At 22.6% G+C, this 24,275-nt stretch overlaps 1 protein-coding gene across 2 annotated transcripts in view; it reads right to left on the bottom strand.

The window, feature by feature from the left end:
• The window catches only part of LOC145249666 (putative neutral sphingomyelinase), a 210,959-nt gene that overhangs the window by 50,888 nt on the left and 135,796 nt on the right, over nt 1-24,275 (bottom strand). For both annotated transcript variants that reach the window (XM_080111450.1, XM_080111451.1), the window contains one exon: nt 16,111-16,230. In XM_080111450.1, the coding sequence (XP_079967576.1) occupies nt 16,111-16,230 (120 nt within the window). The remainder of the gene's footprint in view (nt 1-16,110; nt 16,231-24,275) is intronic.

Genomic DNA, 24,275 nt, shown 5'->3' with positions numbered 1-24,275 from the left:
TTTTACCATTGATCAATTTTTTTTTTTATTTATGTGTTACAATTTATCAATTTTTTTTATTTATGTGTTACTATTGATAATTTTCTGTATTTATGTGTTACCATTTATCAATTTTTTTTAATTTATGTGTTACCATTTATCATTTTTTTTATTTATGTGTTACCATTTATCAATTTTTTTTATTTATTTATGTGTTACCATTTATCAATTTTTTTTTTATTTATGTGTTACCATTTATCATTTTTTTTATTTATGTGTTACCATTAATCATTTTTTTTTTTATTTATGTGTTACCATTTATCAATTTTTTTTTATTTATGTGTTACCATTTATCATTTTTTTTATTTATGTGTTACCATTTATCAATTTTTTTTTTATTTATGTGTTACCATTTATCAATTTTTTTTTTAATTTATGTGTTATCATTTATCATTTTTTTTATTTATGTGTTACCATTTATCAATTTTTTTTTTTATTTATGTGTTACCATTTATCAATTTTTTTTTATTTATGTGTTACCATTTATCAATTTTTTTTATTTATGTGTTACCATTTTTCAATTTTTGTATGTATGTGTTACCATTGATCAATTTATTTCATTTATGTGATACCATTTATCAATTTTTTTTATGTATGTGTTACTATTGATCATTTTCTTTATTTATGTGTTACCATTTATCAATTTTTTTTAATTTATGTGTTACCATTTATCAATTTTATTATTTATGTGTTATCATTTATCAATTTGTTTGTATTTATGTGTTACCATTTATCAATTTGTTTTGTATTTATGTGTTACCATTTATCATTTTTTTTATTTGTGTGTTACCATTTATAAATTTTTTTATTTATGTGTTACCATTTATCAATTTTTTTATTTATGTGTTACTATTTATAAATTTTTTTTATTTATGTGTTACCATTTATCAATTTTTTTTGTTTATGTGTTACCATTTATCAATTTTTTGTTTATTTATGTGTTACCATTTATCAATTTTTTTAATTTATGTGTCACCATTTATCAATTTTTTTTATTTATGTGTCACCATTTATCAATTTTTTTTATTTATGTGTCACCATTTATCAATTTTTTTTATTTATGTGTTACCATTTATCAATTTTTTTTAATTTATGTGTTACCATTTATCAATTATTTTTAATTTATGTGTTACCATTGATCAATGTTTTTTATTCATGTGTTGCCATTTTTCAATTTTTTTTATTTATGTGTTACCATTTATCAATTTTTTTTATTTATGTGTTACCATTTATCAATTTTTTTTATTTATATGTCACCATTTATCAATTTTTTTTTATGTAATTGATACCATTTATCAATTTTTTTTATTTATGTGTTACCATTTATCATTTTTTTTTATTTATGTGTTACCATTTATTATTTTTTTTTATTTATGTGTCACCATTTATCATTTTTTTTATTTATGTGTTACCATTTATCAATTTTTTTTATTTATGTGTTACCATTTATCATTTTTTTTATTTATGTGTAACCATTTATCATTTTTTTTATTTATGTGTTACCATTTATCAATTTTTTTTATTTATGTGTCACCATTTATCAATTTTTTTATTTATGTGTTACCATTTATCATTTTTTCTTTTATTTATGTGTCACCATTTATCATTTTTTTTATTTATGTGTTACCATTTATCATTTTTTTGTATATATGTGTTACCATTTATCAATTTTTTTTATTTATGTGTTACCATTTTTCTATTTTTTTTTATTAATGTGTTACCATTTTTCTATTTTTTTTTTATTCATGTGTTTCCATTTATCATTTTTTTTATTTATGTGTTACCATTTATCAATTTTTTTATTTATGTGTTACCATTTATCAATTTTTTTATTTATGTGTTACCATTTATCTATTTTTTTATTTATGTGTTACCATTTATCATTTTTTTTATTCATGTGTTACCATTTATCAATTGTTTTTTCATTCATGTGTTACCATTTATCATTTCTTTTTAATCATGTGTCACCATTTATCATTTTGTTCATGTGTTATTATTTATAATTTTTTTTTTATTTATGTGTTACTATTGATCATTTTTTTTGTTCATGTGTTACCATTTATCAATTTCTTTTTATTTATGTGTTACCATTTATCAATTTTTTTTATTCATGTGTTACCATTTATCAACTTTTTTTTATTTTTGTGTTACCATTTATCATTTTTTTGTATTTATGTGTTACAATTTATCATTTTTTTATTTAGGTGTTACCATTTATCAATTTTTTTTATTTATGTGTTACCATTTATCATTTTTTTGTATTTATGTGTTACCATTTATAAATTATTTTTATTTATGTGTTACCATTTATCATTTTGTTTTATTTATGTGTTACCATTTATCATTTTGTTTTATTTATGTGTTACCATTTATCAATTTTTTTTATTTATGTGTTACTATTGATAATTTTCTGTATTTATGTGTTACCATTTATCAATTTTTTTTAATTTATGTGTTACCATTTATCATTTTTTTTATTTATGTGTTACCATTTATCAATTTTTTTTATTTATTTATGTGTTACCATTTATCAATTTTTTTTTATTTATGTGTTACCATTTATCATTTTTTTTATTTATGTGTTACCATTTATCAATTTTTTTTTTTATTTATGTGTTACCATTTATCAATTTTTTTTTATTTATGTGTTACCATTTATCATTTTTTTTATTTATGTGTTACCATTTATCAATTTTTTTTTTATTTATGTGTTACCATTTATCAATTTTTTTTTTTAATTTATGTGTTATCATTTATCATTTTTTTTATTTATGTGTTACCATTTATCAATTTTTTTTTTTTATTTATGTGTTACCATTTATCAATTTTTTTTTATTTATGTGTTACCATTTATCAATTTTTTTTATTTATGTGTTACCATTTTTCAATTTTTGTATGTATGTGTTACCATTGATCAATTTATTTCATTTATGTGATACCATTTATCAATTTTTTTTATGTATGTGTTACTATTGATCATTTTCTTTATTTATGTGTTACCATTTATCAATTTTTTTTAATTTATGTGTTACCATTTATCAATTTTATTATTTATGTGTTATCATTTATCAATTTGTTTGTATTTATGTGTTACCATTTATCAATTTGTTTTGTATTCATGTGTTACCATTTATCATTTTTTTTATTTGTGTGTTACCATTTATAAATTTTTTTATTTATGTGTTACCATTTATCAATTTTTTTATTTATGTGTTACTATTTATAAATTTTTTTTATTTATGTGTTACCATTTATCAATTTATTTTGTTTATGTGTTACTATTTATCAATTTTTTGTTTATTTATGTGTTACCATTTATCAATTTTTTTAATTTATGTGTCACCATTTATCAATTTTTTTTATTTATGTGTCACCATTTATCAATTTTTTTTATTTATGTGTCACCATTTATCAATTTTTTTTATTTATGTGTTACCATTTATCAATTTTTTTTAATTTATGTGTTACCATTTATCAATTATTTTTAATTTATGTGTTACCATTGATCAATGTTTTTTATTCATGTGTTACCATTTTTCAATTTTTTTTATTTATGTGTTACCATTTATCAATTTTTTTTATTTATGTGTTACCATTTATCAATTTTTTTTATTTATATGTCACCATTTATCAATTTTTTTTTTATGTAATTGATACCATTTATCAATTTTTTTTATTTATGTGTTACCATTTATCATTTTTTTTTATTTATGTGTTACCATTTATTATTTTTTTTTTATTTATGTGTCACCATTTATCATTTTTTTTATTTATGTGTTACCATTTATCAATTTTTTTTATTTATGTGTTACCATTTATCATTTTTTTTATTTATGTGTAACCATTTATCATTTTTTTTATTTATGTGTTACCATTTATCAATTTTTTTTATTTATGTGTCACCATTTATCAATTTTTTTATTTATGTGTTACCATTTATCATTTTTTCTTTTATTTATGTGTCACCATTTATCATTTTTTTTATTTATGTGTTACCATTTATCATTTTTTTGTATATATGTGTTACCATTTATCAATTTTTTTTATTTATGTGTTACCATTTTTCTATTTTTTTTTTATTCATGTGTTACCATTTTTCTATTTTTTTTTTATTCATGTGTTACCATTTATCATTTTTTTTATTTATGTGTTACCATTTATCAATTTTTTTATTTATGCGTTACCATTTATCAATTTTTTTATTTATGTGTTACTATTTATCTATTTTTTTATTTATGTGTTACCATTTATCATTTTTTTTATTCATGTGTTACCATTTATCAATTGTTTTTTCATTCATGTGTTACCATTTATCATTTCTTTTTAATCATGTGTCACCATTTATCATTTTGTTCATGTGTTATTATTTATAATTTTTTTTTTATTTATGTGTTACTATTGATCATTTTTTTTGTTCATGTGTTACCATTTATCAATTTCTTTTTATTTATGTGTTACCATTTATCAATTTTTTTTATTCATGTGTTACCATTTATCAACTTTTTTTTATTTTTGTGTTACTATTTATCATTTTTTTGTATTTATGTGTTACAATTTATCATTTTTTTATTTAGGTGTTACCATTTATCAATTTTTTTTATTTATGTGTTACCATTTATCATTTTTTTGTATTTATGTGTTACCATTTATAAATTATTTTTATTTATGTGTTACCATTTATCATTTTGTTTTATTTATGTGTTACCATTTATCATTTTGTTTTATTTATGTGTTACCATTTATCAATTTTTTTATTTATGTGTTACCATTTATCTATTTTTTATTTATGTGTTACCATTTATCATTTTTTTTATTAATGTGTTACCATTTATCTATTTTTTATTTATGTGTTACCATTTATCATTTTTTTTATTTATGTGTTACCATTTATCAATTTTTTTATTTATGTGTTACCATTTATCTATCTTTTATTTATGTGTTACCATTTATCATTTTTTTTATTTATGTGTTACCATTTATCAATTTTTTTATTTATGTTTTACCATTTATCAGTTTTTTATTTATGTGTTACCATTTATCATTTTTTTTATTTATCTGTTACCATTTACCATTTTTTTTTAATTCATGTGTAACCATTTATCAATTTTTTTATTTATGTGTAACCATTTATCAATTTTTTTATTTGTGTTACCATTTATCAATTTTTTTGTATTTATTTGTTACCATTTATCAATTTTTTTTTATTTATGTGTTACCATTTATCAATTTTTTTTAGTTATTTGTTACCATTTATCAATGTTTTTTATTTATGTATTACCATTTATCAATTTATTTTTATTTATGTGTTACCATTTATCAATTTTTTTTATTTATGTGTTACCATTTATCAATTATTTTTTATTTATGTGTTACCATTTATCAATTTTTTTTATTTATGTGTTACCATTTATCAATTTTGATTATTTATGTGTCACCATTTATCAATTTTTTTTATTTATGTGTCACCATTTATCAATTTTTTTTATTTATGTGTTACCATTTATCAATTTTTTTTAATTTATGTGTTACCATTTATACATTTTTTTTATTTATGTGTTACCATTTATCAATTTTTTTTATGTATGTGTTACCATTTATCAATTTTTTTCACTTATGTGTTACCATTTATCAATATTTTGTTTATTTATGTGTTACCATTTATCAATTTTTTTATGTAAGTGTTACCATTTATCAATTTTTTTTTATTTATGTGTTACCATTTATCAATTTTTTTTTATTTATGTGTCACCATTTATCAATTTTTTTTATGTAATTTTTACCATTTATCAATTTTTTTATTTATGTGTTACTATTTATCAATTTTTTTTATTTATATGTCACCATTTATCAATTTTTTTATTTATGTGTTACCATTTATCATTTTTTCTTTTATTTATGTGTTACTATTTATCAATTTTTTTATTTATGTGTTACCATTTATCAATTATTTTATCTATGTTTTACCATTTATCAATTTTTTTATTTATGTGTCACCATTTATCATTTTTTTTTATTTATGTGTTACCATTTATCTATCTTTTTTATTTATGTGTTACCATTTATCAATTTTTTTTATTTATGTGTCACCATTTATCATTTTTTTTATTTATGTGTAACCATTTATCATTTTTTTTATTTATGTGTTACCATTTATCAATTTTTTTTATGTATGTGTTACCATTTATCAATTTTTTTCACTTATGTGTTACCATTTATCAATATTTTGTTTATTTATGTGTTACCATTTATCAATTTTTTTATGTAAGTGTTACCATTTATCAATTTTTTTTTATTTATGTGTTACCATTTATCAATTTTTATTTATTTATGTGTCACCATTTATCAATTTTTTTTATGTAATTTTTACCATTTATCAATCTTTTTATTTATGTGTTACTATTTATCAATTTTTTTTATTTATGTGTCACCATTTATCAATTTTTTTATTTATGTGTTACCATTTATCATTTTTTCTTTTATTTATGTGTTACTATTTATCAATTTTTTTATTTATGTGTTACCATTTATCAATTATTTTATCTATGTTTTACCATTTATCAATTTTTTTATTTATGTGTCACCATTTATCATTTTTTTTTATTTATGTGTTACCATTTATCTATCTTTTTTATTTATGTGTTACCATTTATCAATTTTTTTTATTTATGTGTCACCATTTATTATTTTTTTTATTTATGTGTAACCATTTATCATTTTTTTTATTTATGTGTTACCATTTATCAATTTTTTTTATTTATGTGTCACCATTTATCAATTTTTTTATTTATGTGTCACCATTTATCATTTTTTCTTTTATTTATGTGTCACCATTTATCATTTTTTTTATTTATGTGTTACCATTTATCATTTTTTTGTATTTATGTGTTACCATTTATCAATTTTTTTTATTTATGTGTTACCATTTTTCTATTTTTTTTTTATTCATGTGTTACCATTTATCATTTGTTTTTATTTATGTGTTACCATTTATCAATTTTTTTTATTTATGTGTTACCATTTATCAATTTTTTTTATTTATGTGTTACCATTTGTCAATTTTTTTATTTATGTGTTACCTTTTATCTATTTTTTTATTTATGTGTTACCATTTATCATTTTTTTTATTCATGTGTTACCATTTATCAATTGTTTTTTCATTCATGTGTTACCATTTATCATTTCTTTTTATTCATGTGTCACCATTTATCATTTTTTTCATGTGTTACCATTTATCAATTTTTTTTTTATTTATGGGTTACCATTTATCATTTTTTTTATTCATGTGTTACCATTTATCAATTTCTTTTTATTCATGTGTTACCAATTATCAATTTTTTTTATTCATGTGTTACCATTTATCAACTTTTTTTTATTTTTGTGTCACCATTTATCATTTTTTTTATTTATGTGTTACAATTTATCATTTTTTTATTTATGTGTTACCATTTATCAATTTTTTTTATTTATGTGTTACCATTTATCATTTTTTTTTATTTATGTGTTACCATTTATCAATTTTTTTATTTATGTGTTACCATTTATCATTTTTTTTTATTTATGTGTTACCATTTATCAATTTTTTTTATTTATGTGTTAGCATTTATCAATTTTTTATTTATGTGTTACTATTTATCAATTTTTTTTATTTATGTTTTACCATTTATCAATTTTTTATTTATGTGTTACCATTTATCAATTTTTTTTAATTATGTGTTACCATTTATCAATTTTGATTATTTATGTGTTATCATTTATCAATTTTTTTTTATTTATGTGTTACCATTTATCAATTTTTTTTATTTATTTGTCACCATTTATCAATTTTTTTATTTATGTGTTACCATTAATCAATTTTTATTTATTTATGTGTTACCATTTATCAATTTTTTTATTTTTGTGTTACCATCTATCAATTGTTTTTATTTATGTGTTACCATTTATCAATTTTTTTATGCAAGTGTTACCATTTATCAATTTTTTTTATTTATGTGTCACCATTTATTAATTTTTTTTTAATTATGTGTTACCATTTATCAATTTTGATTATATATGTGTTACCATTTAACAATTTTTTTATTTATGTGTTACCATTTATCAATTTTTTTTATTATGTGTTACCATTTATCCATTTTTTATTTATGTGTTACCCTTTATCATTTTTTATTTATTTATGTGTTACCATTTTTCATTTTTTTTTATTTATGTGTCACCATTTATCAATTTGTTTTATTTATGTGTAACCATTTATGAACTTTTTTTTTATTTATGTGTTACCATTTATCAATTTGTTTTTATTTATGTGTTACCATTTATCATTTTTTTTTATTTATGTGTTACCATTTATCAATTTTTTGTATTTATGTGTTACCATTTATCAATTTTTTTTTATTTATGTGTCACCATTTATCAATTTTTTTTATTTATGTGTTACCATTTATCATTTTGTTTTATTTATGTGTTACCATTTATCAATTTTTTTTATTTATGTGTTACCATTTATCATTGTTTTTATGTATGTTTTACCATTTATCTATTTTTTTATTTATGCGTTACCATTCATCATTTTTTTTATTTATGTGTTACCATTTATCAATTGTTTTTTCATTTATGTGTTACCATTTATCATTTTTTTTTTATTCATGTGTCACCATTTATCATTGTTTTCATGTGTTACCATTTATCATTTTTTTTTATTCATGTGTCACCATTTATCATTTTTTTCATGTGTTACCATTTATCATTTTTTTTATTTATGTGTTACCATTTATCATTTTTTTAATTCATGTGTTACCATTTATCAATTTCTTTTTATTTATGTGTTACCATTTATCAATTTTTTTTATTTATGTGTTACCATTTATCTACTTTTTTTTATTTGTGTGTTAGCATTTATCAATTTTTTTTATTTATGTGTTACGATTTATCAATTTTTTTTATTTATGTGTCACCATTTATCAATTTTTTTTATTGATGTGTTACCATTTATAAAATTTTTTCATTTATGTGTTACCATTTATCAATTTTTTTATTTATGTGTTACCATTTATCAAATTTTTTTTAGGATTGATATGTAGTTTGCTTGAAGCATTGTGTGGGATAGGTATCTAAAAGAGATTTAGGAGGCTGTCACAATGCGATGAATGAATTATTATCGCTGTTAGTAAGAGGAGACGAGAACAAGTGGCGATTTACAAATCAATAAGTACATATATATATATATATATATATATATATATATATTTTTTATTATTTTATTTTTTTTTGTTTTTATATATATTTATTCAGTTGTATGGTTAAATGTCTTACTTGTTTTCATGCGACGTATTCCATTATTAATTTTGGAAAAATTTTCCCTTTTCAAATGGGGGGTTTAACAGGTCGATTCAAAGCATGCTGGATGAAGGGCCGGAAGTTGTGTAGCTAATTTTTTTTATTTATGTGTCACCATTTATCAATTTTTTCATTTATATGTTACCATTTATCTTTTTTTTTATTTATGTGTTACCATTTATCATTTTTTTTATTTATGTGTTACCATTTATCATTTTTTTTTATTTATGTGTTACCATTTATCATTTTTTTTATTTATGTGTAACCATTTATCATTTTTTTTATTTATGTGTTACCATTTATCAATTTTTTTTATTTATGTGTCACCATTTATCAATTTTTTTATTTATGTGTCACCATTTATCATTTTTTCTTTTATTTATGTGTCACCATTTATCATTTTTTTTATTTATGTGTTACCATTTATCAATTTTTTTATTTATGTGTTACCATTTATCTATTTTTTTATTTATGTGTTACCATTTATCATTTTTTTTATTCATGTGTTACCATTTATCAATTGTTTTTTCATTCATGTGTTACCATTTATCATTTCTTTTTATTCATGTGTCACCATTTATCATTTTTTTCATGTGTTACCATTTATCATTTTTTTTTTTATTTATGGGTTACCATTTATCATTTTTTTTATTCATGTGTTACCATTTATCAATTTCTTTTTATTTATGTGTTACCAATTATCAATTTTTTTTATTCATGTGTTACCATTTATCAACTTTTTTTTATTTTTGTGTCACCATTTATCATTTTTTTTATTTATGTGTTACAATTTATCATTTTTTTATTTATGTGTTACCATTTATCAATTTTTTTTATTTATGTGTTACCATTTATCATTTTTTTTATTTATGTGTTACCATTTATCAATTATTTTTATTTATGTGTTACCATTTATCATTTTTTTTTATTTATGTGTTACCATTTATCAATTTTTTTTATTTATGTGTTAGCATTTATCAATTTTTTTATTTATGTGTTACCATTTATCAATTTTTTTTATTTATGTTTTACCATTTATCAATTTTTTATTTATGTGTTACCATTTATCAATTTTTTTTTAATTATGTGTTACCATTTATCAATTTTGATTATTTATGTGTTATCATTTATCAATTTTTTTTTATTTATGTGTTACCATTTATCAATTTTTTTTATTTATTTGTCACCATTTATCAATTTTTTTATTTATGTGTTACCATTAATCAATTTTTATTTATTTATGTGTTACCATTTATCAATTTTTTTATTTATGTGTTACCATTTATCAATTGTTTTTATTTATGTGTTACCATTTATCAATTTTTTTATGCAAGTGTTACCATTTATCAATTTTTGTTTATTTATGTGTCACCATTTATTAATTTTTTTTTAATTATGTGTTACCATTTATCAATTTTGATTATTTATGTGTTACCATTTATCAATTTTTTTATTTATGTGTTACCATTTATCAATTTTTTTTATTATGTGTTACCATTTATCAATTTTTTATTTATGTGTTACCCTTTATCATTTTTTATTTATTTATGTGTAACCATTTTTCATTTTTTTTTTATTTATGTGTCACCATTTATCAATTTGTTTTATTTATGTGTAACCATTTATGAACTTTTTTTTTATTTATGTGTTACCATTTATCAATTTGTTTTTATTTATGTGTTACCATTTATCATTTTTTTTTATTTATGTGTTACCATTTATCATTTTTTTTTATTTATGTGTTACCATTTATCAATTTTTTTTATTTATGTGTTACCATTTATCAATTTTTTTTTATTTATGTGTCACCATTTATCAATTTTTTTTATTTATGTGTTACCATTTATCATTTTGTTTTATTTATGTGTTACCATTCATCAATTTTTTTTATTTATGTGTTACCATTTATCATTGTTTTTATGTATGTTTTACCATTTATCTATTTTTTTATTTATGCGTTACCATTCATCATTTTTTTTATTTATGTGTTACCATTTATCAATTGTTTTTTCATTTATGTGTTACCATTTATCATTTTTTTTTTATTCATGTGTCACCATTTATCATTGTTTTCATGTGTTACCATTTATCATTTTTTTTTATTCATGTGTCACCATTTATCATTTTTTTCATGTGTTACCATTTATCATTTTTTTTTATTTATGTGTTACCATTTATAATTTTTTTAATTCATGTGTTACCATTTATCAATTTCTTTTTATTTATGTGTTACCATTTATAATTTTTTTAATTCATGTGTTACCATTTATCAATTTTTTTTATTTATGTGTTACGATTTATCAATTTTTTTTATTTATGTGTCACCATTTATCAATTTTTTTTATTGATGTGTTACCATTTATAAAATTTTTTTATTTATGTGTTACCATTTATCAATTTTTTTTTTTATGTGTTACCATTTATCAAATTTTTTTTAGGATTGATATGTAGTTTGCTTGAAGCATTGTGTGGGATAGGTATCTAAAAGAGATTTAGGAGGCTGTCACAATGCGATGAATGAATTATTATCGCTGTTAGTAAGAGGATACGAGAACAAGTGGCGATTTACAAATCAATAAGTACATATATATATATATATATATATATATTTTTTATTATTTTATTTTTTTTTGTTTTTATATATATTTATTCAGTTGTATAGTTAAATGTCTTACTTGTTTTCATGCGACGTATTCCATTATTAATTTTGGAAAAATTTTCCCTTTTCAAATGGGGGGTTTAACAGGTCGATTCAAAGCATGCTGGATGAAGGGCCGGAAGTTGTGTAGCTAATTTTTTTTATTTATGTGTCACCATTTATCAATTTTTTCATTTATGTGTTACCATTTATCATTTTTTTTATTTATGTGTTACCATTTATCATTTTTTTTTATTTATGTGTTACCATTTATCATTTTTTTTTATTTATGTGTTACCATTTATCAATTTTTTTTTATTTATGTGTTACCATTTATCATTTTTTGTTTATTTATGTGTTACCATTTATCAATGTTTTGTTATTTATGTGTCACTATTTATCAATTTTTTTTTATTTATGTGTTACCATTTATCATTTTCTTTATTTGTGTTACCGTTTATCATTTTTTTTTATTTATGTGTCACTATTTATCAATTTTTTTTTATTTATGTGTTACCAATTATCATTTTCTTTATTTATGTGTTACCGTTTATCATTTTTTTTAATTTATGTGTCACTATTTATCAATTTTTTTTATTAATGTTTTACCATTTATCATTTTCTTTATTTATGTGTTACCGTTTATCAATTTTTTTTTATTTATGTGTTACCATTTATCATTTTTTTTTTTTTATGTGTCACCATTTATCAATTTTTTGTATGTATGTGTTACCATTTATTCATTTTTTTGTATTTATGTGTTACCATTTATCAATTTTTTTTATTTATGTGATACCACTTATCAATTTGTTTATTCATGTGTTACCATTTATCAAATTTTTTTATTATGTGTTACCATTTATCATTTTTTTGTATTTATGTGTTACCATTAATCAATTTTTTGTATTTATGTGATTGCATTTATTAATTTTTTTTACTGATGTATAACCATTTTTCATTTCTTTTGCTAACGTGTTACTATTCATCCATTTTTTTGTATTTATGTGTTACTATTTACCATTTGTTTATAATGTATTACGATTTATCATTTTTTTTTTGCTAATGTGCTAACATTTATAATTTTTTTTCTAATTTGTTACCATCTATCAATTTTTTTTTACTAATGTGTTACCATCTATCAATTTTTGTTTTGGTTATGTGTTAACATTTATCAATCATTTTTTTGCAAACGTGTTACCATGTATCAATTTTTTTTGCTAATTTTTTACCATTCATAAATATGCTATTGCTAATTTGTTACCATTTTTCAGTTTTTGTTTTTGCTAATATATTACCATTTATCAGTTTTTTTTGCTAATGCGTTAACATTTATCAATTTTATTTTGCTAATATGTTAGCATTTATCATTTTTTTTTTTACTAATGTGTAACCATCTATTAATTTTTTTTGGACTGATGTGTTATCATTTATCAATTCCAAAAGACTACTTGAAAATAATGATTAATGAGATGAACTATACTTTGAGAGAATTAGAAATGATCAAACAAAAATAGTGAACAGACTGGCAGATAATTTTCCAAGATGATGGGAAGCATTTCTCATTTTTGCAATGATTGAACAGCTTTGCAAGAATGGGTTGCAAGCCTCTTTAGAACTATATTGAAATGTTGCTAGCATTAGATAACTAGATATATTAGATATCACTTAGAGTACAGGGTGGAACATTAAAACATCTCGCCCTAGAAAAGATGACATGATTCCATTTCCATTTGATGAAAACCAGTTTTCTTTTTTTTTGTTTTGCAAACAATCTCTTAGTTGGTCAGTTTTGCAAAAATCTCAAGAGTAAATGAAATGTAATTTGGTTTTATGCCTGGGAAAAAACCCTCTGAGATAAATGCAGCAGTAATTCAATGTGAATTTTGAGAAAGCTTTTGATAGAGATTTTGACTAGGTTTTTCATGAATTAAGGGCAAGTGTTGATATAGATTGTACTGAAATGCTCCAAATCAGGTTAGAATTAATAGCATATTTAGTGACATCTTTAATGTGAAATTGAGTCTGTTGCTTTTCATTTGTCTTAAAAGATTTGTACAGGTTGTTTGGAAGAAATGCGTTATCCTAATAATTTATGAAACTAGGAAGGTCTACGACTGCTATGAAAAGTAAAGGTATGAAAGTAAATGTTACAAAAATAATGATCAATGGTCATAGTGTGGGAAAGAGAAATGTTCCCTGGTTCAGTTTATGGAAAGCAGGTTTGGGAGCAAGTCAGTGTTTTGTAATACTTGTGTTACAAACCAGTCGGATCTGTACACATAATGAACACAAATGAACAATCATGAAATGATTTTAAATTGTAATGAGAGGTTTATGTAAAACATAAGCAAAAATATGAAAAAGAATGACTTGAAAATGCAGCAAACATGTGCATTATCTGTGATCCACTAACATAAGACAAGGATTTCTATGAATTCATCAGATCCATTAAAAGTTCTTGGGAAATGCTAGAATAAAAGGTGTATGAATATGCATGTTATATAAAATGCTAATAACATTCTTGAAATAAATTACTTAGTTCAAGAATATTATTAATATCTTATATAACATACATATATAATATTTAGGGGAAAAAGACAGTAACATCACACCATGGTTATTGGTGAAGAGTGGAAGATGCTCTTAAAATTTGCTGCAAGCAACTCTGAACCAATGGATTATGCATGCATGAATAGGGCAAGTGAATAAGTTAGAAATTGTTGAATATTGAGTTTTCATGTGACAGAAAATCTCAAAATTACAGAAACGATATCTGGACCAGAAAAAAAAAGTGAATGTCCTTTGCGCTCTTGCAGGTTTTGCCTACTGGATGAATGACTTAATACCATCCAACTTGTGTTCGTTTATCATGATATGGTTTTGTGGCCTTCCATTGATTGCACAAACTGCACAAAGACATCTAGAACAGTGATAGAAGAAATCCTTTGCTAATCAACATTTTATTTTATTTTTTTGTAAATCCAGTGTGCAGCTCTCATATCAAATGGAGTTGGTCTATTTTCCATGCAACCGCACTTTCTTGAGTCATTCTGCGAGTTCAAGTTACATCCATTGAGCATCATCTTAAGTCTTCTCATGTTAATTCACATACCTCTCGCTTCCACCCATTTATTCTATGCAGTCTTAACACCAATTCATCAAGTGTCTCTGTTATAATCACCAGATCATACAACCTCCTATATGTAGAAGCAAGAATAAAAATCCATGTAAAATGTGACCTTAATAAAGCTACTGGACATGTTTTTTTTTAACTTGTAGTTCCTTAGTTTGGGAGCTTGGAGACTGACATCTTTCTCCTCTGGTTTTGAGAAATTATTTCTCTTAACACCCAAAGCATATCATTGATAGGAGTGTGACTGAGAATCATTCATAGGAATGACATGGTCATATCATTATGCATTCAGAGAAATAGTAAGAGAAATTGGGAGGAATGAGAAGAATTTGCCAAGCTCATGTTTTAACCTTATTAACAGATGGTTATAGGTAAGCATTGGTCACACAAAAATTCAGAGTTATAGACATAACTGAGACATCAACTGTTGTCTTATACTTTTTGCACACATTATCATCTGAATACTTACCTGTAATGCCTCTACATTTTTGTGTGACCAATGCTTACCTATGACCATATTTGGATAGCGAAACTATTGAGATTGTCCAGAAATTTGAAAAAATTTATATTACATTTAATAAAATGTCCTTCCTTTGAGACACTACATAGCTGCAGAGCCCTTTCCCTGAAACGTTGCTGACTCTTAGATTGAAACAATTTTTATCAGTAATTGTTATTAGACATAAAAGCTCTTCATTGTGTCATATCCAGCTCGTCTTGTAGGGAAGGTGATTAAATTATTTAAAAATAGAAGATATTGGATAAAATTTTATTTTGCTTTTTAAATTTTGCTACTTTGTTTTAATTAAAATAAAAGTAACAAAAGAACATTTTCTCTTTCTCTGACTATTCTGAATTCTTTAAAATTCATAAAAACAAAACAGGGATGCCCTCACAGGATTTTAATATGTATATTAATAATCAAACCTGTTGGAGAATGAGTGATTAATATGTATATTAATAATCAAACCTGTTGGAGAATGAGTGATTGTCAAGTTGCTTGTGACACCTTCATGGTCGGAGTAATTTATATTTTTGCCAGGAATTCTACCCATAACAGTTTGACAGGATTCAACAGTTGCTTGGCAACCTATAAGAAAAGAAAAAATTGCTCAAAAAGATCAATTGGAAACAATGAGAAACAAAAAACAAAACTGTTTGAAAACAGAAAAACAGTCACAAATACCATATAATATTGATAAACCTTAGTTACACCCTTATTTATTTCAATCCTGTGACCTAACCAAGCATGACAAACAGCATTCACTGTAAAAGACAATCTGATTGCATGTGATGACCATATGTTCATCAGACAACACTTTTACAAATCAAAGATTAAAGTCTTTAACAATATTTAATTCATAGAATATTTTATTGTTACAAATTTATTGCAAAAAAAAAAAGTATTTTAGTTAGATCTTCTTTCAATATCTTTTTCCATAGTTTCTATAAATTGCTTCCAGAAATGAAAAATGCCTAGTGCTTAAGAGATATTTGAGCGTGACTTCTACCTCAGGACTATGGGAAGAACTTTTAAAAGGCATGGAACACAGACTGAGACTTCCTCAGTAAATAAAAAATTCCCAGAATAATTCAACATTACCATATTTGATTTAACATTTGTTTTACTTGCTGGAATGCACTAGATTTTAGAAATTTACTTCTGAACTAACCTAACCCTCATCAGGTCTTTATTTAGCCTGAAATGCTTCATTAGGAGTTATTTCCTTAGTAGAAACAAGATTTTATAAGTATGATATCCTTCACCCAAAGTGTTTTTTATTGAGACATCATCTCTAGATTAAAACACTTCAATAATATTCATTATCATACAACTGCTACTCTATTCCCCTCAATAACCTCAAGTGGCTTTTTAAAAAGGAGAAAGGAGAAACTGGTTGACTTTTAAGAATAATTTATTATATAAAATAAAAATTTAATAAATTATAATCTATATATTAATACAATAGCATGTGTGTTCTTTTGTGAGTCACGCTTTCCGGCAAATTTGATTGGTTAAGATTTAATTCTGGAATATACATTAATTACAAAATACACATTTACGAACGCTCACACAGCTATATTTGTTTTTAATTCTATAAAATTTAGGGTTATATCTTTCAAAAGTTGATTTCAAAAGTTGAAAAGTTATTCCGTAATAACAAAAACTATAACACACATCTCTTGGCCGGCGGGGACAAAAAAATTGAGCAGTTATTTGTTTTGTTCATTGTTTATTTTTCTTTAGATTTGTTGAGAGAGAGAGAGAGAGAGAGAGACACTGATGTCTTCATTCATTAAAATATTATTGCTACTACTAATTGCTATAACATGTAAACAAAAGCCCAGATACATGTTATGAAACCTCGAAGCTAGCAACATGTTATTAGTGAAACGAAATTGTTTTTGTACATTTTTGTATTTTAATAAAACATTAAATCTATATATATATATATATATATTAAATGACAGTTCCTTTTTCTAAATAAATTATTTTTATTATAACATTGTTTTAACTAAAATACTTTCATGAAAAACTGTTTTTGGTACATAAAATATTTTAGGTACTCATGCAGAGAGTGATCCAGACATAACTCAGTGTCTGCCCGGCTTTCTCCGGAACATGACATCAACAGCCAGAGTAAGCCAAGCTTCGCCAAGGAAATTAAGCCAAGCGTCACCGAGGAAAGCATAACAAGAAAAGAAAACTTACCTTAAATTTTAAGTTTTCTTAATTGTAAAGAAAAATGTTATAACAATATTTTTTCTTTTTTTTTCGGCTATATATATATATTTTTGTTCGAGAAAAGGTTTAGAGATTAAGTCAAATAAATACTTTCAAGGAATTTTGTTTTTTCAAGAAAAATTTAAAACAATTTTTTATTTTTGTTTTTTTGGGTGTTATTTTTTTTTTATTTATTTTTTAATTTTTTTCCAGGAAAACCCTGAGAACTAGAAAAGTTGAAACAAAACTGGGTGGGATATTTTGTTTTCTGTCATATTAAAACAGATATTGTTGCTGTTTCCACAGACCGTTGTTTTATTAATGGCGTGTGTGCGTGGATCATATTCCATATTCGCGCTGGAGGTCTTTCTGTGTTGCTTGCTTGAACGCCCACAAGTGGATGAGTTTAATTATGATGGCAATTGTCAGCCTAGACTTGCCAAAAAAGTTACCTGTTCGGATGATGTAAAGGTTCAGCATTTGGTAGCCTGACACCTTCAGGCATAGCCATCACTTACCTTTTCTCTTATAATAAGATTGCACCTGTGTCCACATAGTGCACAAGTTTTCGTCCGTGCCAGTAAATTTTTTCTTGACAAAATCGAGGACTCCAGCTGGTGTTTTCAGCTGCTCACTTAAGGTTGTAAAATTCATGTTTTTTTTTTATGACGTGAAAGTACAAAATGGTGAGCTTTTTTTTACTAATTTGTTTCCTTTTCTTCCTCTTCCAAATTGTCGTTTGCTGCTTTGAATTTTCAAGTTGAAAACACACGACGCGTGTTCGCGTGAGTTCAAAATTTATGCTACATTGTCATTGGCTCAACTTTATGTTACGTCAAACAGCTTAATTTCCTCGGCGATGCTCGGCTTACTCCGGCTGTTGACGTCATGTTCCGAGGAAAGCCAGGCGTGTGCGTGCGCTGCGTTACGTCTGGATCACTCTCTGCATGAGTACGATATTTTAATCCATATATTAATATGATAGCATGTGTGTTATTTTCTGTATCACATTTTTTTTTCTTTCGAGTATCTGTCATTTAATTGTTATGCCTTTCCATTTCTTGTAATAAATAATTTTACCAAGAATTCTTCATCAGTTTTGGTTTCGTTTATAGCTGAAAGAACTCAAGTTATATATACAAAATTCTTTTTTTCTTCATAAGTTTTGGTTTCGATTCAAGCTGATGCACCCAAGCCATATGGATATATTTTTTAAATCACAGGTTTATAATATATAAGAATGGATCGAGAATTGACTCTTATAGTAATATATACGAAATCTGCATAAATTAAAATATCATATTTAAGCATATTTTACGACCAGGCTATGCCGGGCGTCCCTGCTAGCTTAGATGTATATTTTTGCAGTTTTAACAAAAGAACTACAATAATATCAGGGTGTCTTCATTTACACTGAACATCCACAAAAATGCCAACATCAATATATTAATATGAAAGAGTCTACTGTGGAATTTCCACAGGTCCCGCTAGTATTTATTAATCAAATATCCAAACATGTAATTAAACTGAAAAATGATGTCAATTCGGCAATAAAAGATTGTGTTTCTGTTTGCATATATTTTCTTTTCTTAAAGAGAAAGAAGAATTAGATGCTTTTAGCAGAAACAATTTTAATCCAACAAATATAGTAAAGTAAGTGATGTTATTTTCATGAATAAAAAGTTTTTAATTAAAAATATATTTAAGTAATTTCTTAACATTGTCAATATAAATTAAAGAACACTTTCTTTTTTATAGATAATACAGCCAACATTATGTTGAGTTAAAACAAATAATTTTTACATGAGAATTTTTTTTCAGTCTGTTCTCTTAATGAGTATTTTCAATGAGTATTTTCAAATATTTGTAAGTTACATGTATTTTTCGAAAGAGACTTCATGTATTCTGGAAACCAGAAACGTAACATTTAACTGACTGGTAAAAGCCATATTTTAGCCTCAAAAACTTATAACTATGAAATTATAAGTGTTATTTATTTTGTTTTGTTATTTATTTTTATTTATTGAAATATATTTAATTCACTTCAATTCCAGCAAAAATCTACAATGCCATGCTTCTCAACTGTATCCAACCAAAGATCGAATAAATGCTCAGGAAGAACCAAAATGGATTTAGAAAGAATCGCTCTACTACTAGTCAAATACTTACTGTTAGGAGACTGATTGAAGGAGTCAAAGCAAAAAACATTGAGGCAGTCATGATCTTTGTAGATTTCTCCAAAGCATTCGACTCCGTACATAGAGGAAAAATGTCCAGCATATTAAAAGCATATGGCATTCCAAATGAAGTCATTAATGCTATCATGATGCTATATGAGCACACTCGAGCAATGGTTAAATCCCCAGATGAGGACACTGAATTTTTCGACATCCGCACTGGGGTTCTACAAGGAGATACTCTTGCCCCTTTTCTTTTCATTGTCTGTCTTGACTTTGTACTTCGCACCTCTGCTGATATACACAACATGCTAGGCTTCACCCTAAATGAATCCAGAAACAGACATCATCAATCAGCACACATAACTGATGCAGATTATGCAGACGATATTGCTTTGTTCACGAACAACACTGCTGATGCGCAAACACTGTTACGTAAGCTAGAAAAGTCTGCAAATGACATTGTTCTCCACATAAATGCGGATAAGACAAAGTTTATGACTTTAATGTGAAGGGAGAGATCAGGGCTTTGGTTGGATCAACACTGAAAGAAGTTGCTGAGTTTACGTATCTGGGCAGCAACATAGTTTCTACAGAGAGAGATATCAGAATTCGCATCTCAAAACCATGGACCGCATTGGATGGGCTACATTCACTATGGACTTCGGGACTGGCTGACAAACTGAAAAGAGTAGAGTCTGCCCTTGTTTACAGTGCTACAACCTGGACAGTCTGTCCTTGTTTACGGTGCTACAATCTGGACACTCACCAAAAGATTGGAAAGAAAACTAGACGGCAAATACACCCGTATGCTAAGAACAATATTAAATATATCTTGGCAAAATCATCCCACGAAGCAGCAACTTTATGGCAACCTAGCTGCCATATCTAATACCATCAGAGAAAGACGCCTATGACTTGCTCGTCATTGTCTAAGGAGCAAGCATGAATTGGTGAGTGATTGCTATGGACACCACGACACAGATGCGCAAGCAGAGGACGACCTAGATCCACGTACATCCAAGAACTAGCACACAACGCCAACTGAGTCTGAAGATCTGAGGCAACTGATGGAAGACAGGAAATTCTGGAGAGGAAGAGTCACATTGGTCTGGGCAAGGAGCCCGTCATGATGATGATGATGATGATGAAGTTATATGTTTTATTTATTTTGTTATTTATTTGAAATATATTTAAAATCATTATGAATTTATAAGTTTCATTTATTTTGTTTTATGATTAATTTTTATTTATTTGAAATATATTTAAAATCATTATGAATTTATAAGTTTTATTTATTTTGTTTTGTGATTAATTTTTATTTATTTGAAATATATTCTTCAATGGAACCATTTATTTTTATTTATTTCAAATATATTTCAAATCATTTTGAATTTACAAGTTTTATTTATTTTGTTTTGTGATTAATTTTTATTTATTTGAAATATATTTAAAATCATTATGAAGTTGCAAGTTTTATTTATTTTGTTATTTATTTTTATTTATTTGAAATATATTTAAAATCCATTTGAAGTGTTATTTTCTTTTGTTTTGTTATTTACTTTTATTCATTTGTAATATATTGAAAATCCTTATGAAGCTATAAGTTTCATTTATTTTGTTTTATGATTAATTTTATTTATTTGAAATATATTTAAAATCATTATGAAGTTATAAGTTTTATATATGTATTTTGTTATTTATTTTTATTCATTTGAAATATATTTAAAATCATTATGAAGTTACACGTTTTATTTATGTTGTTATTTATTTTTATTTATTTGAAATATATTTAAAATAATTTTGAAGTAATCTGTGTTATTTTCTTTTGTTTTGTTATTTACTTTTATTCATTAGTAATATATTTAAAATCCTTATGAAGTTATAAGCTTCTTATATTTTGTTTTGGGATTTATTTTGATTTATTTGAAATATATTTAAAATCATTATGAAGTTACAAGTTTTATTTATTTTGTTTTGTGATTAATTTTATTTATTTGAAATATATATTTGACATATATATGAAATCATTATGAATTTATAATTATTTATTTTGGTCTGTTATTTTTATTTATTTGAAATATAATTAAAATCATTATGGATTAATAAGTTTTATTTATTTTGTTTTGTGATTAATTTTTATTTATTTGAAATATATTTAAAATCATTATGAAGTTACAAGTTCCATTCATTTTATTTTGTGATGCATTTTTATTTATTTGAAATATATTTAAAATCATTATGGATTAATAAGTTTTATTTATTTTGTTTTGGGATTAATTTTTATTTATTTGAAATGTATTTAAAATCATTATGAAGTTACAAGTTTTATTTATTTTTTATGATTAAATTTTATTTATTTGAAATATATTTAAAATCATTATGGATTTATAAGTTTTATTTATTTTGTTTTGGGAGTAATTTATATTTGTTTGAAATTTATTTAAAATCATTATGGATTAATAAGTTTTATTTATTTTGTTTTGTGATTAATTTTTATTTATTTGAAATATATTTAAAATCATTATGATTTTATAAGTTTTATTTATTTGGTTTTGTACTTTATTTTTATTTATTTGAAATGTATTTAAAATCGTTATGAAGTTACACGTTTTATTTATTTTGTTTTGTGATTAAGTTTTCTTTATTTAAAATATAGTTAAAATCATTATGACGTTATCAGTTTCATATATGTTGTTTTGTTATCTATTTTTATTCATTTGGAATATATTTAAAATCATTATGAAGTTACAAGTTTTATTTATTTTGTTTTGTGATTAATTTTTATTTATTTGAAATATATTTGCAATTAATTTGTAATTTATAAGTTTACTTTGGTCAATGTAACCAATGATCTTCTTCAATTGAACCATTAATTTTTATTTATTTGAAATATATTTAAAATCATTATGAAGTTACAAGTTTTATTTATTTTTTGTGATTAAATTTTATTAATTTGAAATATATTTAAAATCATTATGGATTTATGTTTTTGAAATTTATTATAACATTATACATTCATAATGATTTGAAATATATTTCAAATAAATAAAAATAAGTGGTTCTATTGAAGACGGTCATTGGTTACATTGACCAAAATAAATAAAACTTATGAATTCATAATGATCTTAAATATATTTCAAATAAAGAAAAATTAATCACAAAACAAAATAAATAAAACTTATAAATCCATAATGATTTGAAATATATTTAAAATCATTATAACGTTATAAGTTTAATTTATTTTGTTTTGTTATTAATTTTAAATATATCTAAAATAATTATGAAGTTAAAAGTTTCCTTTGTTATTTATTTTTAATCATTTGAAATATATTTAAAATCATTACGAAGTAATGAGTTTCATTTATTTTGTTTTGTTATTAACTTTAATTCATTTGAAATATATTTAAAATCATTATGAAGTTATGAGTATCGTTTATTTTTTATTTATTTTTTTTAATTTGAAATATATTTAAAATAATTATGAAATTATCAGCTTCATTTATTTTGTTTTGTGATTTATTTTTATTTATTTTAAATATATAAAACATCATTGTAAAATTATAAGTTTCATTTATTTTTTTGTTATTTATTTCTATTCATTTGAAATATATATAAAATAATTATGAAGTTATGAAGTTTAATTATTTTGTTTTGTTATTAATTTTTATTTATTTGCAATATATTTAAAGTTATTATGAAGTTATAAGTTTTATTTATTTTTATTTAGTCTAAATATATTAAAATTCATTATGAAGTTATTAGTTTCATATATTTTGTTTTGTTATATTTTTTATTCATTTGAAATATAATGAAAATCATTATGAAGTTATAAGTTTTATTTATTTTGTTTTGTTATTTATTTATTTTTATTAGAAATATATTTAAAATCATTATGAAGTGATAAGTTTTATTTATTTTGTTTTGTTAATTTTTATTTATTTATTTGAAATATTTAAAATAATTATGAAATTATAAGCTTCATTTATTTTGTTTTGTTATTTAGTTTTTATTAATTTGAAATATATTTAAAATCATTATGAAGTTATAACATTTATTTATTTTAATTTGTTATTTATTTTTATTCATTTGAAATATATTTAAAATCATTATGAAGTTATAAGTTTTATTTATCTTTTTTTGTTAGTTATTTTTATTTATTTGAAATATATTTAAAATCATTTGGAAGTTACAAGGTTTATTCATTTTTTGTTATTTAGGTGCATTTATTTA

Source organism: Euprymna scolopes, chromosome 28 (assembly GCF_053919585.1).
Source record: "Euprymna scolopes isolate OS-2025 chromosome 28, ASM5391958v1, whole genome shotgun sequence".
NCBI lineage: Eukaryota > Metazoa > Mollusca > Cephalopoda > Sepiida > Sepiolidae > Euprymna > Euprymna scolopes.
Note: the sequence above shows the minus strand (reverse complement) of the source record. Positions and strands in the feature narration are given on the sequence as shown.